Source organism: Melanotaenia boesemani, chromosome 12, assembly GCF_017639745.1.
Source record: "Melanotaenia boesemani isolate fMelBoe1 chromosome 12, fMelBoe1.pri, whole genome shotgun sequence".
In the NCBI taxonomy this organism is placed as follows: Eukaryota; Metazoa; Chordata; class Actinopteri; order Atheriniformes; family Melanotaeniidae; genus Melanotaenia; species Melanotaenia boesemani.
Window position 1 is genome coordinate 11259793 of NC_055693.1, and position 24017 is coordinate 11283809.

Genomic DNA, 24017 nt, shown 5'->3' on the forward strand with positions numbered 1-24017 from the left:
GAGTATTCTTTGCCTCTATAAAATCCTTAAAAACTCCTCCTTTACAATGTTGCTTTTATATACATTTAGGCTTCAGCGTATCTGTAATGCAAAGATCTTCAAAATACTGAAGCCTTTTACTTAGTTGAAAATAGTGCAAAGGTGGCATACCCATACAACGTCTTTCTTAGGACAGGCTTAGATTATTTCAGCAAGACAATATCAAATATTATTATAGCAGTGTTAATCTTGTACCGTGTCCGGATGTTAAAATGGTCATCCTGCAGTACATTTTTGTCGCCCGACAAAAGCATTTGGAGGGTTACGTAAAGAGAAATACAACAAGAGAGGCCTTGAACTGTTGAGCTTCTGAAATTTTGTACTGAGGAGAGATCAGACAGCGTTTTGCTCTCCAAACTATAACTACTGCTCACCCCATGGAGCTTTGTTAAAGCAGCACTTGCTTCTTACTCAAGCAAACTTTGCCACGACAACCAAGTGATTCCTCATATAGCGTTACTCTTTCTAAGAGTATCAGAGCATTAAATCACATGATATTTTACACTGAGTTCAAGCTAAAGAATACACTATTATGGGGAAACTTTACATGAGTTTACATGTAAAGTTACAAAGCCTAATCTACAGCAGTCATGATCTTAAACACAAACAAAAGTGGGAAAAGATTAAAACAAATGCCGAGAGTTTGATTTAAATTCAGTTTAGATTTTAAATGTTGTTTTTTGTTTTTGTTTTAACACCAAGGACAAGTTTTATACTTTAGCACGTTATCCTTTGGCATGTTTTTTTATCAATCAATTAACGTGTGTGTGTGTGTGTGTGTGTGTGTGTGTGTGTGTGTTTGTGTGAGTGCAAGATAATTAGTTCTGTTAAGTGATCATGCAAATGCAACCACATTTCCCCCAAGGATGGGAAGAAGGCCCCAAAGAACTGGGCAACCAGCCGCCCCCACAGAGCACAGAACTGGGCAGAAATAGCCTTTTACAAAATGGATTGTAAAAGTGATTATTGTGTGTGTCCTTGTAGTGATCTTCTGGGCTTAGTCACCTATCTGGACTGGGTTATGATCGTAGTGACCATCTGCTCCTGCATCTCCATGATGTTTGAATCACCCTTCACCAGGGTCATGCACGTCCCCACACTGCAGGTATTAAAACCAGATGGACTGACGGTTACATACTGTAAGTAGGCAAACCTGTTTATGAACGGGCAGATGCTGTTAAAAACCATGATGTTTCTTTCAGATTGGGGAGTACGTGTTTGTGATATTCATGAGCATTGAGCTCAATCTGAAGATCATGGCTGATGGTCTGTTCTTCACCCCCACTGCTGTCATCAGAGACTTTGGAGGAGTGATGGACATCTTCATCTATCTTGTAAGAAATAGAAAGGGATGTGATTTCCTCTGAGAAATCATGCTAGAAAAGATATTTGAAATCCAACCTCTCTGAGTTGTCTTTTTCGGTATAGGAGCAGAATATACTTCATACAGTCATAGAACTACTTAAAAATATGAAGCTTTGAATGACAAGATCTAATGAAATGACAACTTCCATAAAAATGGGTTGACTTCATGGAGGGGTTTCCATCTCATAATAAGATTTAGTTTTGGTAGCAGGTAGTCCTGCAAATGTTTTCTTACCTATTTGAGAGTTTTGTTCAGGTTAATGAACAACCACATTTTCTGACATTCAGCAGTCTAACTCCTCATCTGAATGCAAAGTTTTGTCGTAAAGTGCGCATGGCTCATGAGGAACAGACACATAAGTGTAAAATGTCATTTGGGAGTAAGATGTTGGTTACAGTAGAGAATTATACAGCACACGTCTGGGCAAATTATCATCTGGACAAAAGGACAGAATTTTCCAGTTACAATGTTGTTAATTTTTTTTTAGTTTTGTTTATTCTAAGTTTTGATTTAATTCTGGATATGGTGTTTTCATGAAAGATTTTTTAAAAATTTTAAAAAATGTAGTTTTTTATATATATTCCTAGATACACTGTGTCCAGGTCTCTGATTGGACATTTATATTTATAAAAATGTTTATCAGGCTCTGCTACTGTTTTAGAAACCCAGATGTGGTCATTTTAACCATACACTGTTTCTCTCAGAGTACCCCAATAAACCAAGACTGATCCCCGCTCTGCTGTCTTCACTCACTGTAGGTGAGTCTGATCTTTCTTTGTTGGCTGCCTGCCAACGTCCCCCCTGAGTCTGGAGCTCAGCTGCTGATGATGCTGCGCTGCCTGCGTCCCCTCAGGATCTTCAAGCTGGTACCTCAGATGAGGAAGGTGGTGCGGGAGGTTCTCAAAGGATTCAAGGAGATTTTCCTGGTTAGTGGTCATGCTCAACCAAAGATATTTATTTTGAAGTAATTTAGGAGTTCTAAGAGTTTAATAAAAGGAAAAAAAATTCTGCTGATCTGCCCTCTAGAGATATGTATGTAGATGTGCACAAATGCCAACAATTTAACTTTACAGAATTGTACTCTCTTCTTTCATTCTTCTCTTTTTAAGCATGTATGGGCTGGGTTTACCATCTGCTCTGTTAATAAGAAATTTATTGTTTTCTAATCTTAATAATATGTCATTGGGGGGCTCATCCCTGGGTTTTACTGATTTTCCTGACCGATGTCTTCCACATACACATCTGTCCCATACCCGTAGTTCACTCTCTAATCTCTGAGACTTGGATTATGTTGTATTATCTGCCTTAAACTTTTAATTGATTCCCCTGCAGGTTTCCATTCTGCTCCTCACACTAATGCTGGTGTTTGCAAGCTTCGGAGTTCAACTGTTTGCCGGGAAGCTCGCCAAGTGCAACGACCCTAGTATCCTTAAACGGGTACTGCAAGAAACATAATCTCCACATAATAAAGCACTACCTCCCATAGCGCGCTCCCTGCAAAGACTTACTGTCTGAAAAAAGTGACAGGGGCTTCCCCGGTTAAATCCAGAATCCAGCGCTTCTGCATATCCTAATCTCTAACGGCTATGCTTTTTTTTTTCTTTTCGTTTGGGGTTAGTTTGGGGTTATTATAATTTCACCATTCTTTTTGGTTATGAAAATATCCTAACGTTATGCATTAATGGGAATGTTCTTTTTTTTTATCATGGTTCTAAGTACTATATAAATAGTGTAATAATTTTTTTAAATATTCTAACTTTTTATCACTTAAAGAAAAATGTGTATTTTATTATTGTAATTTTTTTAAGCATGATATGTTTCTAAAACAATATTCATGGCGTTTTACCTCTACTTATTGTGAGTAATTCTCTGTATTTTGCTGTTTAACTGTGTGGTCAACTACAGGAAGACTGCCATGGAATATTCCGAATTAACGTCAGCGTGTCCAAAAACCTTAACCTTAAGCTGCAGGCTGGGGAGAAGAAACCTGGTTTCTGGGTGCCAAGAGTCTGGTAAGACTTGCTATTTTGTTATGTTTTATAACTGCTAGATTTAAGGTTGTTTTGCACAGTCTGACTGAAGTATCCATCCTCTCCTTTTCCAGGGCAAACCCACGAAATTTTAACTTTGACAATGTAGGAAATGCCATGTTGGCACTGTTTGAAGTTCTATCACTCAAAGGCTGGGTCGAGGTCCGAGATGTCATCATTCACCGTGTCGGACCGGTACAGATCTTACCACTAATATCTCCACCCCCCAAAACTGTTCATTTCCTGTATTTGGCTGAAATGAGAATCAATTCAGTTAGTACATTTCTGTGTCTGCAGATCCATGGCATCTACATCCACGTCTTTGTGTTTCTGGGATGCATGATCGGTCTCACGCTGTTTGTTGGAGTAGTCATTGCAAACTTCAATGAGAATAAAGTAAGAGTCACAAATAGAAGCATATATTACAACTTCCTACCACTGCTCAACTTTTTGTACTCAGCATGCTGTCTTTTCTCACGCAAATCATAGCAAGACACAAGCTGATTCAGTTCCTTTATTTAGGATTATACCGAGGCTTATTTAGATTTATTCTGCCGCAGGAATCGCAGACAACCTGATAGGAATAGACCTATGCTAATTCCACTTACATGATTTTTATTTTAGGCCAACAAGCCCGCAAAATCACCATCTCTATGAACTGAATATGTTTTTTTGTCCTCTACCAGGGTACTGCTCTGCTGACAGTGGACCAAAGAAGATGGGAGGACCTGAAGAGTCGACTGAAAATAGCCCAACCACTCCACCTGCCCCCCCGACCAGGTTGAATAACATATCTTTAAATACAAAAACGAGCAAAAAAGGCTTTATAAATATTTAATAGAAAGAATACAAAGCTTAAATTCATGACAGTCACGTCTGCCCCCTATTCTCTGATTGATTGTGTGCTGCGTTGCCTTGCGTGCTAGCTAGTGCATGGCTAAGTAGCACCTGCATGATTAACCTATATTTAATAATCATTGTTTTTTTCTTTGAGGATTGATGCCTTGAGGGATTCATTGTGACAGCCACATGATGACTAGCAGCAGTAATGAAAAAACTGAATATGAAGACAGATAAAGCAAATCAAGTTTTCACACATCAGTTAAAGTGAACTAGAAGCACTGTCTGCACTAAATTCATGTTTTTTTAAAACAACTTCCTATTTTGTCTGCTTAAATTGTACACACTGTGGAACATCATATGTTTATTGATCACGTTTCAGCATGGCACCCCTGCACATTTACACTGCTGCTCTCCGTTATGTGAGTCTAGTCATGGGAACAGCTGAGGTGCCTTGGAGGCAGTGTGGGAAATTGCCTGTTAGTGCAGGGGAGGCTGAGAGCTAACAGAAAATCAATGGGCTTTGTTTTAGTCAGCAGTATGGCTTACCCCAACAGCAGCAACCGGACTTTGATCCCCATCCAAAGGCGCTAACTCACCACTGGCAAACCATTACAGCACTGAACCAGCTCACATGTTCATGGAAAAGATTCCTGCAAAATGTGTCTAAATGGTCAGCAGTCAAAGGCTGTGACTGCATGTTTGATGAAAAATATTTTACGTTCATTAGTAAGGAAGGGCCCCTCTGATAAACTGGGATAGGCTCCATCCATAGGATCATAAAGCTAGAATGATAACAAACAAAACACATACTGACAAGAATTAATTCATCAAACTGTAGAACTATTGCAGTTGCAATCATCAGTTGTAAATTAGACATAGGTATTTGTAAGAGTTGTGAAATTAAATCTTAAATCAAGCTCCCATAATGGCCAAACACATCAGCTACTTTCATCCTTTTATAAAGCAGGAGATGACTTCTTAATGTACTCTAGAGAAGAAAATCTCCCCTTTCTGGGAAATGAAAATCCCACTGTGCATACGCACAGCCTCAGTGATAAAAATATACTGTGCCTTAAGTTGTGATTATATTAGGCTCAAAAAAGAATTTTAAAAGCTTCCCAAATACATTTGATAAGACAAAATATCCCCTTCAGTTTTGCTGCTTTGGAATTAAATTGTGCAGTTTTAGCAAATTTAGTTAAGTGCAGATTGTTTGCATTATTTTTTTTAATGAATCTGTCTGCATACACATCTGTCTGAGTAAATATGTTAACATCTGCAGAATTAACACTTTTCAGACCTGGTTTAATAGGTTAAAGAAGTCTTCAAAAATAACTAATAGTAGCTCTCTGACAGCCCATGAGTGCCATCTTCTGGACATTTTTGGTTACTACCACACATGTTGCAAACAGCAGCTGTTCTGATTTGAGATTCAGATGACTGACTTGATCAGAATCATCACCGTTATTGCCTGATAATATAGTAGTGTTTTCTAAATGTGCACGTTTCATGAACTTTCTGGTTTTCATCTTCTGGACAGAAAATGGAGGTTTCCGAGCCAAGATGTATGACATTACCCAGCATCCCTTCTTCAAGCGAGGCATTGCCGTGCTTGTGTTGGCTCAGTCTGTCCTGCTGTCAGTCAAGGTAGCACCTTGTGTAATGATAACTGTATTACTGTTTTTTTTTTGTTTTGTTTTGTTTTGTTTTTTTGTTTATTTTTTTTTTTGTTTTTTTTTTTGCTTAATCTTAACTTCTTAAGGTTTTTGCTATTTTAAAGTCTTTTCAGGAATAGCTGTATGTGAAATGACATTAATACATGTGAATCTGCTCTTCTGTAGTGGGATGTAGATGATCAAGTGACATTTTCACTTGCCACCATGTCAGTAGTCTTCACTTTTATATTTGTACTGGAGGTAAGCTTGTTTTCTGTGTAGATCCATCAGTGTGAAGCTTTCATTTGGATCACTTCCTCTGATGTAGACTAATGTCATTGTTTCCTAGGTGACGATGAAGCTGATAGCCATGTCTCCAGCGGGTTATTGGCAGAGCAGACGAAATCGCTACGACCTGCTGGTCACATCACTCGGTGTCATATGGATAGTTCTGCATTTTTCTTTACTGGTTAGAAAGATTTGCTTTGTCAGTTATATAATAACATAAATACAACACAACAGTACATAACTATGTAATCATCCCTTGTAGAATGCATATACCTACATGATGGGCACATGTGTGATCGTCTTCAGATTCTTCACAATATGTGGTAAACATGTGAGTATATGTGTGTAAAAATACCCCCTCAAATATTTGTAATGCAATACAAATATTTTAAGCCTTACTGAGCGTGTCTGATCTGTGAAGGTGACGCTGAAGATGCTGCTGCTCACTGTAGTAGTAAGCATGTACAAGAGCTTCTTCATCATCGTGGGGATGTTCCTCCTCCTCCTCTGCTATGCGTTTGCAGGCGTTGTTCTCTTTGGAACTGTCAAATATGGAGAGAACCTAAATCGGTATTCATTGCATCTCCATTACAGTATTTCTTTCTCTGATGCATAATGAAAGCTGTAAGCTGCAGAGAGAATAAACAATTCTTTGTCAGGTTGGCTTATTTTGTCTGTCTTTCCCAATCACAGGCATGCCAACTTCTCCACAGCAGGCAAAGCTATCACTGTTCTCTTCCGTATCGTCACAGGAGAAGATTGGAATAAGATCATGCATGACTGCATGGTAAGATGGGCAAGAAGTCCAGCGCACACCCCCATACAGTAGATAAAAAAGCCGACCATCCATTCTCAATATGGGAAAATGCTATATATTGTTTACAGTGTTTCGCTTTAGAAAGGGTTTCTTCACCTCAATTTTCTCCTGCTATTCCAAGACAGGACAGTGATTGGATTTTTTTGTTTGTGGGGCTCACAGGAAAATTAAATTTTACAAGGAGTGTTTTCTATTGTTCATACTTCTGTGGGTGTTCTGCTGTCTCCAAAGTCAGCACTTTTTGAGGAGCTACTATTAAAAAAAATAAATAAAAATTAGCAGAAGTAGAAACCACTGAAGTGTTTATTTGCTGTAGATATCCCTACAACAATGCTACAATTTTGCATTTCTAAAATGAACTCGTTGGTTAATGCAAATTGGATTTTGTTATGCTTTCGTTTTTGTCTTCTGGCCTCCAGGTCCAGCCCCCTTTCTGCACACCAGATAAACATCGCTACTGGGAGACTGACTGTGGCAACTATGCAGGAGCTCTCATCTACTTCTGTTCCTTCTATGTCATCATAGCATACATTATGCTCAACCTTCTTGTAGGTTAGTGTTTATGTGTTATGTTGTTTATTTTGCACTGTTCTGAACATGACAGCCTGGCCAATGTCTCATAATGAAGCCCACTACATGTTAGCCTTTAATCAAGGTTAAACTCAAATTCCATGCAGTGAGTTTAAATAAAAATAATCAGCAATGACAAGAGCTCTGACTGGAAGCTGCAGAGACAAGAGCTGTTACAGTTACAATCAAACAATTCTCACTGAAATCATTGTGCTTTGAGAGCGACAAGAGGAAGAGAAAGAGGCAGAGTGACGAGTAATAAGACTGCAGCACCTTAAAATCACGCATAAGTTAAGTAATGCATGAAAAAGGCAAGAAAGAACGAGTTGAATGCTTTTTGAAATAGTCCCATAGAAGATTCCAGTCAGCCTTTCTCTTGGTATTATTCAAGTGCTGTTAATTCACCACATCATTCACATCATATTATGACTACATGTTATGTTGTGCTAAAGAAGTTGCTCCCAGAAAGTTTATATCATGAGAGCACAGTGAGTACTAATTAGTTGAGAAGATATTTGACAAAAACTTTGGTCTCCAGTGGAATTTTAACTGTTGAGGTAACACCACCTCATCTTAATGTTGATACTAACAAAGGAAAGCAACGGCTTGTTGGTAAGGTGTACCTTAAGTGCAGGTAAAAGAATGTGAAATGCTCAATAAGTTAAAATGACATTCGCTGTGTAGACTACATATTGCATCACAGTGTGGTATTATTTAGAAGAAATACCCTGATCACATATCTAAATCTCTTCTACACAATTAAACAAGTTTATTTTTTCTGACATGCAGCTTATGCTGATCTGAACAGGAAAGAGAGTAGTTTCTAAATGCCCACTGGCTCTGAGTGCACATAAAGACAAACCACAGGTCAAGGGAGGGGGGAGTACTGGCTTGGGATGGGTACCATCACACCTCTCAGCCATGAAGAGCATTTGGGGTGAGACGCATTCACAAGTGTCGAGGTCTGTTCTTCCTCTAGTTTCTCCAAATTTCCACTCTGTCCTCATGCGGAAAGAAACAGCTGTTCACTAAAAACTCTTTTCCTGACATACTCATTTCACAGCTTTCCTACAGAATGTATAAAGTTTGGCTTTACACAAATTCTTTCTTTTTACATAGTTTCTTTTTCATTTTACTGGTTTAAATTTAATAAAAAATGTTAAAAATGAATGAATGAATGAATGAATGAATCATTCAATCAATCAATCAATCAATCAACTAACTTCATTGTCATTGCAACAGGTGCAACATTTTTTTTTTTCCAGTACAGCTAATCCAAGAGTAGACAGTAACAACAACATATAAACATAAATAGGATCAGGCAAACAGCAGCCGCAGGGCAGCGCGCTATGAGTCCTGAAGCGAGGTCCTGCTTTTTGTCTTATACAAGAAGAATGGCTGAACATTCCAGCCATCAGATATTGTTTAGAAGGAAGGCAGGTTCACACAGCTTTGAAATTCATACTGGTGACTTGTTAAATTTTAACAAATAAACTCTTAAATTTCTATCCATCTGTGTCATGTACAAGTTAGGATTTACAGGAAAATTTTGTAACTGCTACTGTGTAAAAGGGAATACTTTTGTTAAAATACAGTTCAAGCTGCAAGTGTTTGCAACCCAAGTGTTTGTGAACTTTTGTTTATATAGCAGTACATTTAAAATGAAAATGTACAATTCATTGCTCTTCATTTCATCACTGAATTTTATTTAGATATAAAATTCGTATTCTTCAACGTGATTTGAGAATAATTTAATATTTGACACTGGCATTATTAAAATGTTGCTTTGTTTTGTATTTGTGATGAATTGCTATTTAAGATACACAGAATGAATTATGGATTAGGTCTATTTCAGCTCGTGCTCAAAACACCCAACTGCACAGCTGCACCCACGCTGGGAACCACAAGTTTGTAGAGCAGAGCATGTCGCATTTATTATCATGTGAATGCAGACAACTGACGCACTGCAAATCAAATATCTTTCTTATGGAACGCCTGCCTATTAATACCACTTTCTATTGCTGCAGCTATCATTGTGGAGAACTTTTCTCTTTTCTACTCCACCGAGGAGGACCAGCTGCTGAGTTATAATGACCTGAGGCACTTCCAAATCATCTGGAACATGGTGGATGACAAACGGGAGGTGAGAAATTAGCAATAGGAGAGCGAATGTGGGGACAGTATAGAACAATATAGAGAAGATAAAAGAGCTAATGAGAGGGGCTGCAGGAAATGGAGTACAGCTTTCAGTAGTAAGAATAAAAGTAATTAGAGCAGCAGGTGTTTGATTAAAAATGGACTACAACCTATTCAACCACATTGCAATACAGTTTTTTTTTAATTCTTCATACAGACATGGCCGTTATAATGCACAGCGCAAGTATATTAACAGCAGCTAATACATTTGATTTTGCACTGTATTTCAAAACCCTTTAAATTCTGAAGTGCAAATCAAGACTTCTCAAGTCATATCATCTCCTGATTGACTCTGTGACTGGTTTGGCTGTCCCTCTAGGGTGTGATCCCAACATCCAGGGTGAAGTTCCTGCTTCGTCTGCTCAGAGGAAGGCTGGAAGTGGACCTGGACAAGGACAAGTTGCTGTTTAAACACATGTGCTACGAGATGGAGCGACTTCACAGTGGAGGAGATGTCACCTTCCATGATGTCCTCAGGTGATTGTCTTTTTTTTCCCAAGATACTGTATGTGTATACACTGTGTAAATAATTATTAAGGATGTGAGTATTCATTTCTTGACTAAAAACTAAATAAACTAGTTCCCTAATTGACTGACTGACTTTCAGACAAAATGTATTTGTCTAATGTGAGAGGGTGACTTTTACACATCATACAAGGTGTGCATTATTATTTGGCAGCGTCTTTACTTCAGAATAGGATAAAAGACTAAGGCACAGATGAACTGTAAAAGACTTGAGGGTAAAAAAAGACCCACGGCTATCAGGATCCTTTTATCCTTCCATCAAATACCTGAGCTGCAACCTTTCCTAGAATGTGCTGGAGTACGAAGTTGTACTGAGCTCTGATGGCCGAGGTAAAGAAGTTTTAAAAAACTACCACCACTGAATAAGATTCCCATCAAGATTGGCCCAACAGAGACCAATAGACAGATTTTCAAAGGTTTTTGCAGTGAGATAAAACAAGTGACTCATGGTAGAGCAGATAGATAGGCCCATGCTGAATTACTTGAAGTACCACTTTAAGTCAGGCCTCAGGAGGAGGCATACCTGTGTGTGATGCCATCATTAAAGATTAGCTTGTTAGACTTTTTCAGTTTGAGGTTAGAATGAAAACCCACTGATAAATTCAGCTATTTCCCACAAAATACATGCTTTTAGACACCAAGAGTAGCTGTACTAGTCAGGACATGTTTAGTTTAACTTCATGGTGGCATTGCTGTCCCATTGTTACAGTGAATAAACCCAGACACCACTGCTCATTTAATTTCATTTTACTTATTCAAAAAAGTTCAATGAATAGCAGAATATTGTGTGTAAATGAGCCAGATTTAGGCTTATAAGCTCATTCTCGCTAATTCCTTCTGTAGACAGTACTCTAAAATTAGAAAAATTAAATTTGTCTTTTAAAAGCAGATTCAGAGAATAAAGCCTATATTTAACCCTTCCTGAGATTCCACAAAAGCAAAATTCCACTAGTTATTATGTTGTCCCTTTCTTTTCTGTATGTCTTTGTGTGTGTGGTGTATGCCTTCTACAGCATGCTGTCCTATCGCTCCGTGGACATTAGAAAGTCTCTCCAGCTGGAGGAGCTGTTGGCCCGGGAACAGCTGGAGTACACCATCGAGGAGGAGGTCGCCAAGCAGACTATACGCATGTGGCTCAAGAAATGCCTCAAACGCATCCGGGCGGTTAGTCTCTCAGCAGAAAACACACTTCTCCTACTGGATTCACACATGTTGTATTCTGCATCTCTGTCTGCATGCATGTATGACACTGACTGCTAATGTGCGCGTGTGTGTGTGTGCGCTTGACAGAAGCAGCAGCAGTCCTGCAGCATCATTCATAGCCTGAGAGAGAGCCAGCAGCAGGAGCTGAACCGCTTCCTCAACCCTCCCAGCATAGAAACCACCGTGCCAAGTGAAGACCACAATGCTAACAACCCAGACAACCCCTCGCAGCCTGAGGTAAAACCCCACATCTAAACCACCGCTGCATACACACTCACACATGCTCACAGCTTGATATTTCAGAAGCACATCATATAATCTGCAGGTATGCGTTTACACTGGTGCAACAAAGGATATCTTCTCTTTGTTTAGATGAGTGGTCTCCAGCAGCTTCTGAGCCCCACGTTGTCAGACAGAGGAGGGTACAGGCAGGACTCCGGAGACCTGGGGAGACCACAGAGAAAGCTGGGACAGTGGCGGCTGCCTGCAGGTGTGTTTTCCTTCTTTTATAAGTGGCGTTTTTCTTTCTCTGACTTTCTGTAAATGTGAGAAACAAAGCTTTCTCTAGAGTGAAGTTTGTCTGTGGCAGGTTTATGTAGCCTGACATGATAGAGAAAAGAGTTGTTTATCCAGACAAGTAACTTAAAATTACCCTTAGAGTAGCATCCATGGGGAAAAAAAGTGAAGGTCCTCACGGTGTGAAACTGTAATAGGATAGACCAGGAGACTCAAGCTGTGAATTTCTCATGTTTGTGTCGTAATAGGTCGAACAAGTGTCAAGTCCATTGTTTGTAAGATGAACCCTGTCAACGATGAGGCTTCTTCGGGGTCAGAGGTGAAGAAGTGGTGGACCCGTCAGCTGACTGTGGAGAGCGACGAGAGTGGAGACGACCTCATCGACATTTAGAGAGATGAGTCCCGACGATCCTGCAGTGTCTTACAGATGAACTGGGAGGCTTGCTGGTTGACACGAGTTGTTTTATTTCCTCTCGAACTAGCCTGGTCAATTTACTGCTGCCCTGTTCTGAAGTGTTTTCAGAAGGTTTGGTAAGCCGTGGCCGGAGGTCATCGATGAATCAGTCGATACCGTCAGCGGCCATTTTGGTATGCAGTGGCAGTTTCTAACCTCTTGGGATAGGTGTTACTTTTCCCCCAATGTGATTTCCACTGCTCAGGTTTTTCTATGCAGACATATATGGTGTCAGAGCAGATTACCTAATGACATAGGCCACGGTGTGTATTCATTTAACAAACCAAGAAGCTGCTGCTGCTTGTGTTTTCTAATGCTTCACATTGATATTTGAAACTGTGTTGACGCAGCTCCGGCAATTTCTGTTGTCTTTTGATGTAGATGCTTCATCTTTGTTCTGTTTCACTCAGTATTCTTGATAACGTCTCTTGTGGTCTTCTGTGGTAATCATATAATTGTTGGTTTTCTTAGTCACTTTATAATAAACCAGGCCTATGGTTCTTGTTGGTAGAATAAGGACGTTTAAGAAATTTTTACATTTATGACTGTGAATGTAATTAAAAGTTAAATTTATCTGTATTTGTTTGGCATTAAAAGTATTTTGTAATTATGATAAATTATTATCTTTAACAAGTATTTAACTATTCTAATAAAGGCCTGTGAGGCATTTATGAGCAAAATCACTTGTCAGATTGTTTTCCTTTCAATTATATTAAATATTATTAGTAGATTTCAAAGAAATGAAAAATAATTTATTAATCACCCAAGAAAAAAATATAATATTGTAGTAGTTTTTTGTTTTTGTTTTTTTTTTTCCTCAAGGAATTTTTTTTTTTTTTTTTTTTATGTTGTTATCTGTCTTGAAGCTACTTGAAGAAGCCTTTGACTGAACACACTGGTGTTTCATCACTGTTGTATCGCGGATGTGAAGAATTTTCCATTATATTCAGAAGCTTGTGCAGCATTTTTCTGTACACTTGGCTCCAGGTCAGTCCCAAACACAGTTCAGTACCTGATTCTTAAAATACAATATGGACAAAACCTGACTACTAACAGTTCAGTGTCCCATGTGCAGGTCTTTTCCTTTACTGTGACATGTTCAAGTTGAAAAGCACTGCAGTACCTGCTCCATTCAGCTTTCTGATTAACACAGACCGCGATATGTTCCTGCAGCCACGCCTGAATCGTATAATACGGCGTTCTCTGTATTCCTTCTGTGTCCTTGTTAGTGCTTTGAGCTCATTCAGTTTGTTAGCTAGTAACTACACATTTCCCATCAGAGCAGTTATAAGAAATTGTTTGAATCTGCTCTGTTTTTCTCTCTGCCTTGGTCCTTCAAAATATATCATGGCAAACCTGAAAGCAAGGCAGGTCTTAATCTGTGCAGGTTACTGGTGATGCATAGTTCTGACAGGGCAAACTTTATGAGTCATTCTGTATACATTTATTTATTTATGTTTTATTTTTTGTGTGGTTCATTTAGAAATAATTACACTTAAAAATTTGCAGTGTCTTGTGACATGCATGTGTTAACATTTAATTCCATTGCTGGCATAAAAATTAAATCTGGCATCAGTCTCTTCCAACATGTAATAGAAGTTAGAATAACTGATAATCAGCTCATTTTTTTCTTGCTTAATTTCTGATGTGTTCTGCATTAAACATTTTCTTCCTCTCAGCATTTATTTCTTACTGTTAGAATTTAAAAAATATTTTTTTTAAGGATAGCTTTGTTAAAAGGAAACTTTAAACCCTTAAAAAATAGAAAATGCATTCACATGGAAGCTCTTTTGACATGTGCAGTGGTCTGACCCACTAATCTGCAGAAAGCTGAGCCACTGAGCCTTTTTTTTAATAAAGTGTCTATTATTTCAGTAGATGAAGATGAGCATGATGGTGACATATTTTATCATGCAAATTGTTTAAGGGTTTCTGCTGCTACTACTCATGAAGCAACAAACTCAACAAGAGTTAGACATTCTCCCAGTGCTGTCTAAAACCAGAATGAAAGTGCATCTTTGCAGCTCAGTTCACTCTGTTGCTTCGGAAGCCTGTGGATGAAACTCAGCGAAATAACTGATGGGAACTATTTGCACTGGCTAAACCTACCAACCAGGAATTAACTTGTGGGAAAAAATGGTTATATTTAACTCTTCAACGGTCTTCAACAACAAAGTTTTGTACATCACAGAGCAGTTTCCAGTTTTGTTCTGTTTTTGTCTTTGCTGTATTTCTACCAGGGACGTAACAATACAACGGTATTGAGAAAAAAATATACTGATTGATACATCAATTCAGTGATCAGTGATTCAATATTGGTGTTCAAGATTGGTATTCATTTGAGGGACACACTTAAGAAAAATGATGTGGAATTGTTTCCATTTACTTTGTTCTAACAACAAAAGTTTCATGTTAATTTGATGAGAAAAATGCTTATATCCAAAGGTTTACTCTGTAACTATGATCAGGTCAGACTATTACCTTTGTTGCTATGTCTAAGTTAAAAGATATTTGGTCTGAGACTCTAAATAGGAGTAAGGTTTAAACTACATGTATGCAAATAAAAATCCATTCTTTTCATTTTCTTTATACTATGTAAATATTTTAAAGCTAAACATTTAAAATGGGGTGCAATATATTTTTCTTTTTCATTTAAATGTCTGATTGAACTCAGGAATGAAAATATATTTAGATATTGTAGTTGATTTTTGTGGTTTGGTATCAGTGAAAGTGACTGTAAAGTGATTGTCATAAACCAACATGTGATGTGGTCTAATAACGATACTGCCTTGTGAATCAAATCTAATTGTAATCGTATCGCAGCAGAATTAGTGATATCAGCAAACATCTAATTGTTACCCATAGAACCAATATAACATCGTATTGTGTTTAAACTTGTGATTCGTACCTCTAGTTTCTACCACTTGGATAATCATTGCATCAGCTTACCCAAACAGGTGGGTAAAGTTTACATGAGGTTATACTTCCCTGTTGATGGGATTATCTAAAGGTTTACACCATTCCTCTCCATCTCAATTTCTGATTTGATCAGTCTGATCTGATTGAGTTTTTTACATGTAGGATTTTATTCTGATTGGACTAAATCTGCTCATCACTGACGTTAGCTATTGTTACTTTCACTCATCCAAATGGGTGCTTGATGTTTAAACTGCAACCTCAGCATTAAACTGGGTGGCTGTAGCTCAGGAGGAAGAGCAGTCGTACTGGAAGGTAGGCGGACACTGAACCCCACGTTGCCTCCTGATGTGCCTATCGGGGTGTGAATGTGTGTGTGAATGGGTGAATGTGATAAGTAGTGTAAAGTGCTTTGAGTGGTCAATCTGACTGGAAAAGCGCTGTACAAGTCCATTTACCATTTAAATGAGCACATTAATTTTTAACAGGTGCTGTAAAATCATCCTAAATTAAAGCTTGGACCCTTAATAGATTCCTTAATCTAAGTGTATTTACTACAAAACCTGCATCACCTGAAGCACAAATTTAATTTAGCCCATAAAAGCATGTTTCGCGTTTTATTACCACTTGTTTTACAGAGAAATTCACTGCAGCTTATGCAATTTTTATTTAACTTTTAATTTAAATATACAATTAGGCAAACAAAGACTTTAACTTAGTGTTAAATAAGCATCTAAGATCAGAAACTCAGTGTGGTCTTGGCCTGCCCTCTGAGAAACACTGCCCTCTACTGGATACAAGCGAAGCCCTGCTCGTTTTGCTCAACGATGTGCAACACAGACAAAAAGTGACTAAGTTTTGGTCATTGGAATGAAGTGTAAAAAGAGCAACACACTCTTTTCTACTTTTGTCCTTCCTCCCGCTCCCCTATCGAGTCATTTTGATACCCAGCACTCTCTCCACTTCCAGCAATGACCGATGATGTCAGTGTTGTCATCTACTTTGAGCAGCTTGCTGTGGATGTGGATGAGGTCAGTTTCCACCCAGCCATCCAGGTCAGAGTTAGCCGGCCTCATCCACAGAATGAAATGTCGTTGATCAAGTACACCAACAAAGTACACAACAACACACAGATGTAAACAGAGGTGAGTGTTTTACTGTGTGTATAAGCCACTTAATTAATTCCTTGTGTTCCTTGATGTATTTATTTCTAGTTAAATTATCACACAATGGCTGGGGGTCAAACTGAAGCTAATTTAGAAAAGCTCTCACATTCATTCTGCTGCATTTTTCTTTAACCAGGCCACTTGTTAGATGCAGAATTAGCCTATTAAAAGAAACAGGGTCTTCATTTGTCCATCTAAAACTCTGTTAAGTTTCACTGTTGATAGTGTGTGGGGCTGGCTGGATAAGGATTGTGAGGCAAAGCACAGAAAGTGTAGAGAATCAGCTGCCTGTGGGATGCCTTCTCTATAGAAATCATGATTTACTCACACATTCCACTCGCAGTGACTGAGTGCTCTCCCTGACATATGGTCCTGTAGGGAAACAGTGTGACATCAGCCTTCTTGCCAATCAACTGTCTTTAATTTATCTTTTCTCACTCTTTCTCCTCACCATCCGTTGCTTCCTAAGCTTCACTTAGCTGAGAGCTAGTTCATCAAAGAGCCTTTTCTCCTTTTTTCTAATTTTCGCTCTGCGTGGTAGAGCATTTTTTTTGTCTTTTAATTGCCTCTGCATTGCGCCGGCTCATACAGGGCCTGTTGTTCTTACCCTCTCTATTGTAATTTGCCCACCTCTCCCTCATGCATGTCCATTGCTTATTTAGGGCCTAATTGAAGCACTTTGGTAATTGAGGAGGAAGTTCTTAAGAGCCGAGGGAGTAGAAGAGTGCCTGTGAGTCGAGATTACCTGTAATTAAAGTACATGATGGCTTTGATAGCCGGGTTCCCTCCCGTTGAGATGCCGTATTCAAAGCTTGCATCATCACATGGACTGGAAAAATGCTTTCTGTGCCATTACTGCAACACAACACCATCACATGTACACAGATGCAGACTGCAGGCGTGACAGAGCTACTGGGAAGAACTACTGATAGAAATATATGTGTACTGTGCAACGACAGTTCTTGATGGCTTTACGAAGCTAACTGCAAATGGTTCTGGAGGAGGAAGTGTTGGAGAGTAGAAATGATTGGGAGTGCAGTTGTCACCCTCCTCCAGAAAGTCTGAATTTGAACCTCTGAGGCTTCACACAGGGACAACGTGACCAATATGATTATTAACAAGAAATGAAGTGCGATTGCCCTAGAATGTGTGAATGCTTCCTGTTCCAAATGGCTGTGAGACATAAGTGATTATATCACCCCTCAACCTTACAATATCACTTGCCAGCCAATCTCAGCACTCAATTTCCAAGAGCTTGAAGAATTTTTAAACAGCAATTGTCCAGCAACTTGTATCTGATTTGCAGCTTTGTTGCTTCTTATGGTTAATGTTGGATGCACAGGAAAAACTCAACTGATTAGTATGTGGCACCTTAAAAAAATGCTTATAACGAGCTACTGGTAGGTAATCATAAAGAGATGAGCCTTGACAGTGAGACTGATTAGAGGAAAATGAGTTAAAGTAGGGTCAAAGCTTTCGCTCTGATCACTGACCATTGTCTGTGTTAGCCAAAATGTCTTCCTGCTAAATTTAGCAATTAAGTGTCACTTTCAAATGATGCTCAAGATAAATGGTTTTGTGTATTTCTGCACCTGTCATATAATCTATTGGTGCAGAATTACATTTGTGTATAACAAAGGCACCTTTATAAATTTTCCCCTAAATATTATTTTCCATATTTATGCATTTAATGTAGCTGGCTCTTCATTTTAGATTCATCTTGTGAAGCTTTCCACACATTCTTACCCTCATAAATAAGGTGGTGGCAGTGCAAATTAGCCGCCTGTATCTCATGTCAACATCCACCCCAGGTCCAAGCCTGATCCTGTCCCTGTGTTTTGAAACAGATGGCTACAACTACAATAAAAAAGTAGCAAATTATTTTAGCAGCAGGCGGCAAAAGCAATTAACAACTGATATAATGTGTTGATTAAAATCTATTCCAGTCTCAATAACGAGGAGGGTGGGGTAGGGTTGGGGCAAGTTTTTTGTTCAGTGAGTTGGCATCTGGTCAAGGTATGCTCACCTGACCTGAATACAGCTGTTGTTCACTTAGGGGCAAAATACGATCCCTTAACTTCATTTGTCTGCCATTATCTTGAAATTTAAAGAAAGTCTTTTTTTTTTTTTAACTAAAAATGTTTTAGATGCAAGTTTTAAGTAATGAAGAAAAAGAACATTTTCTTGTAAATTGTATTATTCATATTAAAGGTGAATCAAATGAACCTAAACTTAAGTTCTTCTCATATTACACAAATCTTAAAAATATAATTGGTCTGATTTCTGCTTAATTAGAATATAAACTTTATATTTTCCATGACTGGTTGTTTCCTACCTGATATGTGTTTTTCTGATGTACATTCAGAATCTGACACTTTATGTACTTTTTCTGGATATAAACGCAGGAACTCATTTTGAGGCTTTTAGCTCACGCTCACTACCTCGTCAGCTGCTGTCAGTCACAACCCCAATGAAATCTGAGCATAAAGTGAGTGGTTTACTTTGTCTGTGTGTGAGAAAAATCTAATTCTCTCTAAACGACTAATCAGTCCCATTCATCTTGCTATGGGTCCCTAGTTTCTCAGTTCTACACCTGGCTAAGGCGTCTTTAATTACTGGAAGGCAGGCTTTGTCTGATCAGAAGCCAAAATTAGAATATGAGTGGCAAATTCGGAAGAAAATCATACAGGCTCCAACCAAGTCAATTACCCACCAATCAAAGTAGAAAGGCCTGTAATTGCAGGGTAACAATAAGAGCTTCGGCTTCAGTCCGAGCATTGAGGGTATTATGAGCAAGAAATAATGCGCACCTGCAGGGGGTGCTATGCACAAACTATTAAATTTAACAGTGAAAGGCAATCTTACAGACCACTGGAAAAAAAGGAAAAAAAAAAAGCCTTTTGTAATGTGACTAAAGCCTTTAGTGAGACATTGCCTTATAATTTCACATTTTTACTCTGTTATTATGTTAAATTGTAGATATGGCGTCTTTGAGCAAGGAAGCAGAAAATGGATGAGGCATTACGGAGACGCAAAGTGTTCACACCGCAATGTGAAAAGTAGTGATGAAGATAGAATAAGTACTCACAAATTACTTTTGTACTGGAGTAGCAGCAAAGGAAGATTTATATATATATATAGATGTATCCTAAGATGTCCTAAAAGAAATACAAGGCTATACCAATTTCAATGATTTTCAGTTTTCTTTGTATATATATATATATATATATATATATATATATATATATATATATATATATATATATCTTTGACTTGTCCTGCATTTCTCTCCTGATATTATGTCCAGACATTCTGGGAATTTGCTATCAGCTTGTGGGGATCTTCAAAGCAAAAAACAAAAAGCAATACAACATCACATGCTACTGTAGGTCAAGCTGAAGAAGCCTGGTTCTCTGATTGTGCGCTGGACCATTGTGCTTTCACACAAAGGAACAACAGGCTTCCTCCTCATCTCTATAAGCATCCATATGTAGCTTCTTCTTCCTCTGAGATCAAAGACTGCCCATAACTTGAGTCAGTCCCCACCGGTCCACATTTCCTCTCTTTGCCTTTGGAAATTGTGAATGATTTTAATGTGTGTTTTTCTCACATGCCACCTCCTCAAACTGTCTTCTGCCTGTATTTCAAGCCTCAGAGCCAAAGATGTGAAAAAGGCCTGGACAGAGAGATTGAATGGCAATGACAGAGGAGGAAGATATACAGCTGCTGGAAACTGACAGAAACCCCCACCAGGCTGAAGATTGGGATAGTTTGGGACAGCTCAGGTACAAACTGACAACTTCAATTTTGCCTTCCCTTTGTTTTTCTTTTTCTGTTTTTTTCCCTTTTACTTCCTCTTTGTTTGCCTGCATGTGAAGAGAACCAATCACAATATCAAAAGATAACGCTGTTGTTGTATAGTTTGTTTTCCAAATGTAACCTTTTGCCACTCCACAGTCACGCAATCTTTCTGATTCCAAAAATTCAAACTCATGTGTTGGGGCATGGGCATGCACATGTGCATGCACAAACTGACTTGTGCATGCTTGAAAGCAAACAAAATCAAACATCAAACAGTATCAAAGTGAAAATCAGTGTTCTTCATGGATTGTGTGATGTTACAGATTATTTTCTGCCTGCCTTGGAGCTGTTCTGAATCTTAAGACAGTGCAGATCTGATGCTAAAATAATATTTTGATTTTTCTCATGACAACCTCACAGCAATTAATTTCACACTGAGGACCAGACTGGAAGTGAGAACATTAAAGATACTGCTCAACATTTTCTAATAAGCAAACACAATCAGTATGTATATTTGAGAGGAATTTCAGTCTTTTGTGCTGGAAACTATAAAGAAACCAAATAGGAGGTTTTCCGTGCATCAAAAGGTTTGTCAAGCTTGACCTAATCATTGAGGATGAAGTTGCAGTGGTCTTCACAATGCCTGAGATGGGCCTCTCCAGTCTCCACACAACTCATAAGTTTGCAGACTTAGGGCACACTGTATATGAATGACTGAACTTACCATAAAATACAGCAGGAGTAATGGAGGCCGAAGGGATTCAGACTCACTGAAGCGCAGCTGTACCAGTCTCTGGATGGGTGAGGGAGAGGCATCTTGGACTTCAGGCTGCTTCTTTTTTGTTTTTGTTTTTCTGTTTAAACTGTAGCTCTCAGTCATTACACAGCCACAGATTCTCTGCTGTCAAATGAAAATGAAGAAAAAAATCCCTAGTCTTTAAATTTAAAATGGGAAATAAATAGTTAAATATATATATATATATATAAATAATAAACAGAGAATGGGGATGAAAAAGATAAGGTGGTGACAAGTCACAACCCTCACCCACATCTCAATTCACAATCACACTTTAATTGCTGTTATATTTAAATACTTCAAACCTCTTACATAGATTGGCATTACACATTGTATCAACCAGCCTTTTCCATCTAATGATATCTGCTGCTTTTCAATCCAATAAAGCAGTTAAAATATTGCAGAGAAGTTGCTTTGAGTCCATAATAACTTGGGATTTGTTAGTGTGAGTCTGTGCAAAGCCCAGCTGTGGAAGTAAATGCCAGCATCCCAAAAGTGTCTTTTACACAGAAAGTGGTTCAACTAGACAACAATCACCGCCCCCACCCACCCGATAAATCAACAAAAATAAGAAAAGTGTGAACAGTGTTTGAAATCACATGGGCACATTTTCAACTAAGGCCTGAAGATACTGGTGAAGCTTTCACACCCTAAAGATAGATTACTTTTGTGGAAACACTTTTTAGTGAATTTGTTGTTTGAATCCATCCAATTCACTGAGTTATCTTATTAAAAAATGGAATTAAATGAGTCCACAATTTTGTCTAGTTTTAAGTAAGGTGAACTTTTTATGGTCACTTTAAGCCAATTGCAGTGCCTTCTGTGTGTTCTGTAACACATTCTCCATTAAAACAATGAACAGCACCAATGTAACAAACAATCCTGCCGTATCCTACTCAGGGTCTCCGAATTGTCATTTTTGTCATGTATAATTATGTTTATTAACACTATGGCTGTCACCTGAAAATTCTAAGTTCCCATGTGTTTGACATGTGGTGAGGTGTGACTTCCACATAAATAATTTTGGTTGGTGATGTTTATTCTGGGGTAAGAGTATCATCTTAAAAATCTTTAGTGTGGTACCATTCAGTAGTACAAGCTGGAAGTTTAGATCATGACTCCGGTTCCATCACAAGTTCCTGAACCTTCTCCTGAAACTGACTGACTGCATATTTTTGCACATATATCTTGTAATAAAGTTGCTAAATTTAAAGCAATATTACATAAGATTCTGATTTTAAAACTCTCTGCTTATGACTCGTTTTTCATGGCACATTGATATTTATTATGGATCCTAGAACCACCATTGACCTGAAGCATCCTGAGACTGAGAAACAACAAACATTCCACAACTTTTTTTTCCAGCCCGGGCGTCACTTGACAGATGCATTCAATTTTACGGCACTGCGTTACATGCCAACAGGTGGATATCAACACAGTGGCCATTTTGAATGCACATCTTGGCTGATTCAGCAAATGACAAGTTAGAGGAAATTGTTTTATTAGAATATTAAGAAGTGAGATGAAGAAAGAGATAAAGTGGCAAAGCAAGATTCAGTGTTGGACTGACTTTTATTCAGAAAAGAAACAGGATGCTAGGTGGATGCTGAATTAGCCTTTATTAGAGGGCGCCAAAGTGCAAAAATCTACCAAAATTCAGTAGTACTGCTTAAAGAGTATCTGACTAGGGGTCTGCTGTAGCAGATTGTCCCAAATAAAAGGTCAAATAGCTCTAAATACAGTCAAATATCACTTTCACAGTACAGTACATTTAGGTAATTTATTAGCGTTTTGAGTAACATTATGCATGCCCTTCTGGGAAAATCTGCTTTACAGTTTAATCAAATCTTTAACTTGTTAAAGAGAAATTCTACTGGCAAATTAATGAGAAAAATAATGAAAATTGTCTGATAATTTGAGCCATCCTCTGTAAATAATAGCACATTACTCTAATTATGTTTCTCTTGCCAAACAACAACAGGAGGAATTATTCCTCCATAGTGTGACATCTTTTTAATTGTATCAAGAATTGCATCACTTGTGTTTGGCATGGTATGTGCATAATTTATTACCCTACCCTTTTAGACATATTATCCAAGCATCCACTGAAAGCTGCCACTGAAGACAAAAACTTAACATTAGCATTACATTACATACAAATATTTATTTTCAAACAAAGGAATAAACTTATCTCATGATTTAAGAAAGATTACTTAAAAATCAGAATCAGTTATATGGAAGTATAAGATCTAAAAGAGTCATTTTATTAAATGTGTCTGCCACTTAATGATCTTGACAAAGATTGCCCTCGTGTACAGTAAGACACTTCTACTGGCAAAGCGACTCAGCTGTATGCTGAACACTAATGACTCATAAAGCCTCACTGCCACCTCAACTTGACAAATGGCAAATGTCAGCGGCATATTCTCCTGGTAGGCATAATTTTATTAAGTGCAAATATCACTGTGCTCCTTAGGAGACACTCAAAGGTTAGACCAACAGCTGTAGCAGTTTCATGTGTATTAGCTGGGATTTTGAAGCAAGTCAGGCTCCCCTGACTTGATGGACGCAACCAGCCAAGCATGAGGACGGAAGCTCTAACTAAATGCAATAAGGAGAAGCTTGGGCTAAGACCATGTTTATTTAAAAGCCTGGGACAATAAACCGAGCGGAGGACAGTAAGGTAAAGGGGTTTGTGGGGGAGGAAAGAGAGAGAGAGAGGAGAAGATAATCAGAGACTTTTTTTCCTCATTTATTGGCTGTGGTAATTTGTTGACTCACTCATCCATGCAGAGTCTTTATGTTTAATGCAGGCCTCTGAGAGGGAGGGGAGAAG

The 24017-nt window shown here is 38.3% G+C and overlaps 1 protein-coding gene across 6 annotated transcripts in view; it reads left to right on the forward strand.

Annotated features, from left to right (window-relative positions):
* The window catches only part of nalcn (sodium leak channel, non-selective), an 83473-nt gene extending 70291 nt beyond the window's left edge, over window positions 1-13182 (forward strand). For 3 of the 6 annotated variants that reach the window (XM_042002009.1, XM_042002011.1, XM_042002010.1), the window contains 21 exons: window positions 1024-1144; window positions 1242-1373; window positions 2164-2331; window positions 2738-2842; window positions 3311-3417; window positions 3510-3630; window positions 3733-3831; window positions 4122-4215; window positions 5819-5925; window positions 6120-6194; window positions 6283-6402; window positions 6484-6552; window positions 6643-6791; window positions 6915-7008; window positions 7458-7590; window positions 9636-9751; window positions 10124-10281; window positions 11343-11493; window positions 11620-11769; window positions 11905-12022; window positions 12297-13182. In XM_042002009.1, coding sequence (XP_041857943.1) covers window positions 1024-1144; window positions 1242-1373; window positions 2164-2331; window positions 2738-2842; window positions 3311-3417; window positions 3510-3630; window positions 3733-3831; window positions 4122-4215; window positions 5819-5925; window positions 6120-6194; window positions 6283-6402; window positions 6484-6552; window positions 6643-6791; window positions 6915-7008; window positions 7458-7590; window positions 9636-9751; window positions 10124-10281; window positions 11343-11493; window positions 11620-11769; window positions 11905-12022; window positions 12297-12439 — 2530 coding nt within the window. In that variant the 3' untranslated portion in view covers window positions 12440-13182. Of the gene's footprint in view, window positions 1-1023; window positions 1145-1241; window positions 1374-2163; window positions 2332-2737; window positions 2843-3310; window positions 3418-3509; window positions 3631-3732; window positions 3832-4121; window positions 4216-5818; window positions 5926-6119; window positions 6195-6282; window positions 6403-6483; window positions 6553-6642; window positions 6792-6914; window positions 7047-7457; window positions 7591-9635; window positions 9752-10123; window positions 10282-11342; window positions 11494-11619; window positions 11770-11904; window positions 12023-12296 lie in introns of those variants that run through there. The other 3 variants (XR_006012283.1, XM_042002012.1, XM_042002013.1) reach the window with 3 other exon arrangements.
* Window positions 13183-24017: the final 10835 nt, after the last annotated feature.